General features: G+C 46.1%; 2 protein-coding genes across 2 annotated transcripts; one reads left to right on the top strand and one right to left on the bottom strand.

Moving 5' to 3' along the window:
* Nucleotides 1–666: 666 nt before the first annotated feature.
* Nucleotides 667–2,258, top strand: AOL_s00076g23 (uncharacterized protein; the record flags this gene model as incomplete). The annotated part of the gene is made up of 2 exons (XM_011122577.1): nucleotides 667–1,597; nucleotides 1,663–2,258. 2 exons carry the CDS (start codon nucleotides 667–669, stop codon nucleotides 2,256–2,258), a joined length of 1,527 nt encoding a protein of 508 aa, XP_011120879.1.
* Nucleotides 2,259–3,058: 800 nt separating this feature from the next.
* Nucleotides 3,059–6,181, bottom strand: AOL_s00076g22 (uncharacterized protein; the record flags this gene model as incomplete). Its single annotated transcript, XM_011122576.1, has 4 exons — nucleotides 3,059–3,836; nucleotides 3,893–5,527; nucleotides 5,594–5,697; nucleotides 6,122–6,181. The coding sequence occupies 4 exons, from the start codon at nucleotides 6,179–6,181 to the stop codon at nucleotides 3,059–3,061; spliced, it is 2,577 nt and encodes an 858-aa protein (XP_011120878.1).
* Nucleotides 6,182–8,032: the final 1,851 nt, after the last annotated feature.

The following is an 8,032-nucleotide window of genomic DNA, read 5'->3' as shown; positions in this document are numbered from 1 at the left end:
CGGAACACAACATCAGCCAACCAAAAAATAAAAAGAACCTCTCTCTCAAAATGGATATTTATATTTACCTTAGAAAAACTCCTCAGAGCCGCCGAGGAGGAGGAGGCAGACTAATGGGTTTATGATGGGGTTTTTTCGAGATGATGAGAGTTTCGAACCCTCGATGTTTCTCGCTTCACCTGGCGCCGGGTATGCAATGCACCTGCGGGTGCCTGCATTCCAAACATGACATATCCTTTGAAGATTCTACGCGATAGGTTGGACTAAGAGGGCAATCAGTGCTTCTCAACAACCAAGCACGACGAATATCATTGGAGGAGCGAGAAAAGTCTACTAGTAGAATCATCGTCATGAAGCTCCCTTTGCTGCAATGGCACCCAGATATAAATATCATCTTGCAGGTCACATGGCGTGTCAGAAGAATCATCAAGACAGTTTCTCCTCAGCAAGCAGGCTAGCCATAGAGTTTTTCTCCCGCCCTGTATGCACATTTCCTGCAATATCAATCACAGATTTCGTATTTTCCAATTGATACTTATGCATTAAATCTGTCTGCCGGGGCTCTCTTTCCATCCCATCTATTCTCGTTGTGGTAACCCCTTGCATCACGACACTGGACTGGATTCGTGGCCGTATCTGACTTGCAAAAAGCCCAAGACTACAACAATGTCTTCGATACCTTGTACTCCCAAAGACAATAGCAAGCATCATGCCGCGGATTCATACAGCTGTACATCTTCGCTATCCTCGGGTTCGGTTACGGGCGACTGGAGCATCGGCTCCCCAGTTCTATCGATTACTTCTATAGACCCTTGCTCACCCAGCTTGAGGTTCCAAGATCGTCCACAAGGATCTAGATCTAGCTCTGCCCCGTTTCCTATCTCGGAAGTAGGAGGGGACGATGAAGAAGCTGATAGAGCTGCGGATTTAAGACACAAGGCGTCGAATTACCTCCAATACATCGAATCACTTTCGCAGGCTTACGAAAGTCAACTGAATGCCCTCTCTGCATTTTTCAAAATCAATGAAGACAGCTTGGCGGGGAGTGTGCAAGACCAATTTGAAAGTTATACGGATGATCCAGCTGTAACTATTATCGAAATATGTCGGGGCGGTACTCGACATCTAATCGGCATTGATGATGTGGATATGCTTGTCGACTACTTCTGTGAACAGGAGGAGGAAGATGAGAGTGGCGAGGGACCAGGCGGCTTGATGCTCCAGAAAAACTCAGGCGTATCCTTCATCTCGAGGGTTTTCTTGCTAGACAAGATTACGCCGGATATCATGGGCGTCTTTGGGGCAAAACTAGGGGTTGAGCCGCAGTTCTGGGATGCCCATTTACAGTTGGGGGCTGCTAAAAGCATGGCAGAAAGTTCAAACGCAGCTGGCTCTAGCGGGCAACTTGTTCGATATGGATCGGAGGGTGGGTCTAAAGTTTCTTTCTTGAATATTCCGCTTCTGAGAAGATATCCCTCGTCAGAGTCGCTAGATACCAAGGAGGGTGGGAGAAACTTGTCTCCCAACCAGCAGGAGGAGTCTGAGGGATGTTCTATACATTTAAATTATAACACCAATGATGCAGAACCAGCGACAGGTAAGATAATTATAATAATTCCTCCTTTGCAAACGCGAGTATAAGATCTGACAGCGGCGGCTTAGTCCTCATCATGGTCAATCGTGCAAGTGAGACCACCAATACATCATCCAAAGCTCTCAGAACTTCCTTCGTAGAACACCTAATGTCCACCAGCTCCATCTCAGCGCCTACTCCACTAACCCACAACCTCATAAAAGCCATCCTCCATCACCTAACTTCAACCCTCACTTCCATTCCCCAACAAACTCAACAGCAAACCTCTCAATTCACAATAAACCTCTTCAAAGACGATACTGACAAGATCCGAGAATCAATTTCTTCCGAAGCAACAGTCATATCTACGTTATCAAAAACTCTAAGTAATTCCTTACTAGCAGTTGATAACCCTTCTGCTTCTTCCTTTACAACTGCCGGTGCGGGTGGAAGCGGGATCAAAGCGTTGGATACGCTAGCACCGTTACTTCAACAATTTCAGGAACAGACTGAGCAGGTTACTCAGTGGCTTAAGGACCTTGATACAGCTGTTGTTGATAGCCAGAGACAGAGGGAGGCGAGGCTTAGGAGGCTTAAAATTGTTGTTCCTGTTTGTTCTATTTCTTTGGCTATTGGCGTTGTTATTGTTTTCGTGACAAATTTGGGGGTCCCTGATGGCGTTTGAATATAAATTACTTTAGAAATATCTGATATCGATATTATGGGGAGTACTTGTTTGGGGGAACTTTGTTGGAATTCTTGGTTATAGATCGATCCCGGGGCGAATCATTTGCTTTCTTTTTCTCCGTGGTTTGCTTTGGATGGGATAACTTAGAGGTTTCGTATCCTTTTTTAAATTTGGTATTAAAGTGCCATATACCTAGTTATGTACAAATAAATGGGTGCGAACTTAGTTCAAAGATTATCCATTATAGTGATTTCCTTAGTGGGTTTGGTATTATATTATCTGCGGGAAGAGGGGTTCTGTTGAGTCTAAATCTGACCGCTAATCTATTCACATGAAAAATCAATAAAAGCAGAGGTTTTGCTTGGACAAGAGGGGAAGCCAGAGCTAAATATGTCTATATACCGGATTCTCTCTGAATAAGCTGACCGTTGAAACATGGTCGCGAGAGGTAAAATAGGGGGAGAAGAGAAAAAAAGGGGAAATTACTAAGAAATATTCGTAAACGCCGATTCCTGAAAATAGAGGCCCCCATTTGACACCGCTTTGAAGAATTATTATAAAGGATATGATGTTAAGACTTTCCTTCTTTTTTTTCTTTTTTTTTTTTGGCCTGCGAACTTTTTTTTTTTCAAAAAGAGTGTCATGAAATGAAGTTACCCAGGGGGGATATTTGTTTTACCCATAATACTTACAAAAATGAACGCCGCTCTAATGTAGTGAGTTTTATGCCACCAGTCCTATATAAGTCCATCTCTTTTATGATCGAATGGTGCCTTCGCACACCACCATAACAGTCATTACTTCATTCCAGTTAATGTTGCGAAGCTGACACCTGGGCTATCGGTAAGACCCTGGGTGTACTGGTCCCATTGAAACCAGTCAAAATCAAGAGGCCCCTGTCTATGTGCCTGTTGCATTTGGCTCTGGAAGTCCACGGGTTCAGCCATGAGTGCTTCGAGGTCAAAGTCGAATCCGGCAGTAGCTCCCTCAAACATTGCAGCCATCCCACTGTCGAATTGTAGTGGTGCGGCCGACGGGTCGGTAGAGTTGGATCCGAGAGACGCCGTTGAAGACGCTGAGGCTTTACTATTGTCGTGGGAGGAACCTGGACGACCTGATGTGGCGGACTGTGTACCTCCAACATTAGGCCAACGAAGGAAGTTGAAGGCGTGTGGAAACATCGTTGGTAGTTCAGAGTCAGGGCGGGAGACGGAGTTTGTAAACACGGGTGTGTCGATGCTACCTACACTACCTGGACGGGAAGTAGAGTTAGGATTTGCTCGCTTCCCATCTTCAGATTTTGAGTCGGTGTTGATAGCAGAGTGTTTCCTCTTCCGGGATTCTGAATGTGAAGGTTTTTCGAATTTGCGAAGAACAACGGCAGCGATTTGGGTGAATGTTTCTGCAATCCTAAGGAGTTTGGAAGCAGACTCATTGGCGGCTTTCATGCGGTCGAGATAGGAGACAACATGTTGCATCAAGAGAAAATCATCACGGGACGATTTTTCCTCAGGATTGCGAATAACGTTGGAGAAGAGCACGAAGAATGGGGTGAATGGAAAGTATTGGAAGAGCCTGTTTGTGTATGTTAGTAATGACACTCGATACCTGGAAAGGCAAAAATCGCTTACCAAAGAAGAACACTACCATCGGCGGCGTCGTTGTTGACCTCGAGAGTCTGCTTAATCAATTGCACACTGGTTCTTGCAGAGTCCAAGCAGATCGCCTCGCTCAACTCGCCGCCACCTTTGTTGACTCGGTGAATCATAATCATACTGTTATGAAAGGAGAACTTGATTTCGAGCTCAAGATACTGCTTCTCGAAAAGCCCAATGGAGGGAATCAGTTGAAGGCCAGCTCCATTTTGGGCCCACCAATTTCGAAGCTCAAGTTCAAGCTCCTTTGAGGCGTGTTGGCGGTCCTCGTCACTAGCTTTACAAGCAGATGCGGAGTATAGCCGCATGTAGATTTGGCTTTGGATTTTTGCTAGCCAAACCCACCCAGAGAAATGCTGCGTGAGAAGCACATTGCCAGTAACATTGTCCGGGAGGTCGACATCAACATCGAAATCTGGAAGACAAGTACTCCGCCCAAATGTGAGCGAAAGCGCTTTGTCCATCACATAAAGTGTCCAGAATACCAATTGCCGCTCGACCGCCTCCGCCTCAGAGAAATTTTGAGCTGGGTGAGATTGTCTGTGCAGGCCTATTGCCTGAGCCAGCCTACACGCTTGGGACAGCAACATCCAGCACAGACCTGGCTTGGAGATCTCTTGAGCAACGATTGCGAGCGTCAGCAGAGCTTGAACATTGATCAGATTTGGAGTCAACAGAATGCTGACATCGTCAAAGGCGGCCCAACTGTTGAAAAAGTATTTTTCGACAAGAGCGATCTGAATATCTTCTTTCTTGTTGGTGCCCATGCCGTAAAGACTAAAGAGTAGCACGTTGTTGAAACACACAAGCCACCCTCTATCGCTCATCGCCGATGGCTTTTCATACATTTTGTTGACATTCTTCATGAAACTGTCATATCTGAACAGTGGGAAGAACTTATTAATCTTGGTGAAGAAGTTATCAATGAGACGAATAGCTTCATCACGACTCGGCGCAATATAATCTCGGCCACCCATCTTCAGCTCCATGTACCCATCGTATGGGAGCAAATTAGCGATATTGCTGTCGAGTCCCTTTAAGGTTCGCAGGGCGCTCATAGCCTCGACAACCCCGGCTGCTGTGCTGGACTGAATGCTATCTGGTCCAGCCTGTGCTGCTGCTGCTGCGCTAAGTCGTGCCTCCGCTAAACTTTCGGCTTCTGAAGAAATGGATAAAATAGACGATGCGCCGAGGTAGTGAACATTCCCCTTTGGGTCTTTGACTAAGGTTCTAGGTGGGGCGGATCCGGTAGGCGATCCTGCCTGTCCTGGCTGGTGCCTGGGGGTCGAAGCCGATGTCGTCGGTCCAGCAGTGTTTAGAAATGATGGCGGCATCCTATTCGGTGTCGTAGCCCCACCACTTTCTCGAGATGGTGACGGAGATAACAAGGAGGGGAACCCAGGTGGGGTCGGGTGCATTGTTGCCATTGGACTATGCATCATTTGGCTTGCGAAGGGCGACGATTGCTGTGCAGGAATGGCTTGGGCTTGGGATTGCTGCTGCTGATTATGGTGGGCAGTCATATTGGATAGCTCGAGGGCAACCGCGATCCGCTGCATGGTGGACTCCAATCGGTCCAGGCGCTCGTGGACCTCCTCAAAACGGTGGGCACTATACCCTTTGTTAGAAATCGACGCTGTCTATCACAGCAATAAAACAGGGTACGATGGAACGTACATCCGCGTGGACTCATTCTCTCGCTTCTGACGCTCGGAATAGGTGCAGGCAGCTTTCCAAGTTTTGCAATTGCGGCATACTGGTTTCTCGCGACCGCACCGGACCTATATCGGGTGACATGTCAATGGTTTTTTCCCCTTGAGGTTTTCTTCTTCTTACTGCAGTGTGACCGTATGTGGGACACGGAACGGCAATTGATTAGGAGGGGTCATGTTACCTTTTTCTCACGGCACAAATCGCAGGCAGGATTTCTAGCGGTGACGGGCTGCTTTGGTGAGCAATTGGTTAGCACTTCGATGAAGTAAAGTAAAGTTTAGGTAGTCTTGAGGCACGTATGCAGCTAACAAGACGATACGGCTGGGATTGACGGATTTGAACGGGGTATAACAGTATAGATGTTATAGATTGAATGCATATAATCTCATTTAAGAGGGAAAGCTTGGATTGAAAGCTAATTGTGCCTTGTGTAGTGCAGTGCAGAGAGTGAATTGAGGTGAGTGTTCCGTTGTGTTTAGATTTTAAACTTACCCCTTGTTGGTCACCACCAGATTCCGAACCATCGTCCTTGTGGTCGTCCTGTTTTGTCATGGAGCTGGATTGGGAAGTAAAAAGAAATAGAAGATATCACCAGGTCCAAAAGAGGGCGGAATATGGCGGTTTGAAGGGAGTTAAGTTGGCGACTTTGAAGTGTCGCGTGGGAGCATAAAGACAGAGGGGAATCCAGGGGAACCAAAGCTTGGGAGTAAATGTATCAACAACAGGGCGCAAAAACCGATGTTTGCGTGATCCGAATGGGAAGGAAGAAGGATCGATCAATCCAGTCCGGTCTAGTCCTGTCCCAGTCCAATAGCGACCTTAGACTAAATCCAATAAATGAACGGTCCGACAAGGGATGGTGGAGACAACTTCTTTGGCTAGGCTGAATCAGGGTAAAATCCGAGTGGCGGTTCTTGGGACCCTGTGGCTGCCGGTGTTTAGGTTTTTAGTGTCTGTGTGTAATATTACCACAGATCCTTCTGCTCCGGTTCTGTTGAGAGAATCGCGGAGCTTAGTTTCGGTTTGAAGTTGAAGATGAGGTTGAAGATGAGGTTGAAGATGATGACGGAAGAGAAGGAGAAGAGGAGGAGAGATGGTTTAAGTAAGTCACTAAGAATTACCCAACTAAGGAGATAGTCTCGAGGGTTTGATTAAAGTACGTCAGCGACTGTGGCAGAGGAGGGAGGTCGAAGTCGGTTTCTGTGGTGAGGGGATGCCGTTTGCTAATATCGGCCAGTCTACCAGGAGTCCCGGCCGCCGAACATGCGGATTACAACACATTTTTCAAAGGCTGCAAAACTGCGCCACAAACAGAATCTGATTCTGCCGCTTGATGACAGCCACGTGATTGCTCGCGTGGCGGATGCTTCGATCAATTGATATATATGATATGGCTGATAACGTTAGGATATCGATAGAAAGCCTAATACATGTACATCGCATACCGCCTTACTGTGTAGATACATCTACTCCATACGATCACGATCTACTAAATTATACGACATGTACATCAATGGACTAGACGTGGCCGGGATACCGGATGTCAGCAGGTTGACTAGCGTCGACTCCGCGGAACCGGTCGGTTGATTCCACCGCGAGTAGCTAGACGAAGGGGGCTGTGCAAGCATCAATATATTATTATGTCAGTATCACAAACTGCCTTGGTCGACACCCGAAAAGCATGTATTCTATACGTACGTACATGTGCATATATGTGCCTGTAAGGGGCAATATATGCAATATGCCGTCTTTCAAATGTAGTATGTTGGGGAATCTCTTGAACTTACGATCGCTTACCCATATTGTTATGTTTTCGAATTTTATATCGATTCAATTCGCTATTGTTATATATAATGATATACGCAGGTATATACCTAATATATATGTCCGATGCATGCATATGCGCATGCGTAAGAGAAGTTTGAACAATTGCAATACCTCGATTGATAATTTCACGAAACATCTCTATACATTTGAACATCATCTTGCGATCTTGGAAAGTTAAAATTGACTATGTTAATTGATACAATTAATTGATTTTCAAACATCTGCTTACTACCTTGATCTGTCTAGATACCAGCATGGCTGGAAAATTCACAGGCACCGAGTTGACAGCAGTCGGGTTGCCTCTTTAATGATATATAAGCTAACCGGTCAACCTAGGTACCCTTTTATATTGCGGTGGAATTCGAACCGCCGCTCACAGCCGATCGATTAGGTACTCACAGTTTTGACTTTCGATTTTTTCCGCCCATCAAGCTCGCTGGGTAAATGCTATTATAGCTAGAAACAAATATATCGCGTACCTACGATCACGAGCTACCAAAGGACATGGCCTAAAATTATTTAAATACATACCAAATCATCTGCGCGGCTATAGGGCTGAGACTAGGGCGTACATGT

The sequence above is a fragment of the Orbilia oligospora genome (assembly GCF_000225545.1).
Source record: "Orbilia oligospora ATCC 24927 unplaced genomic scaffold scaffold00076, whole genome shotgun sequence".
Lineage (NCBI taxonomy): Eukaryota > Fungi > Ascomycota > Orbiliomycetes > Orbiliales > Orbiliaceae > Orbilia > Orbilia oligospora.
This window is presented reverse-complemented; position numbering and strand designations above follow the sequence as displayed.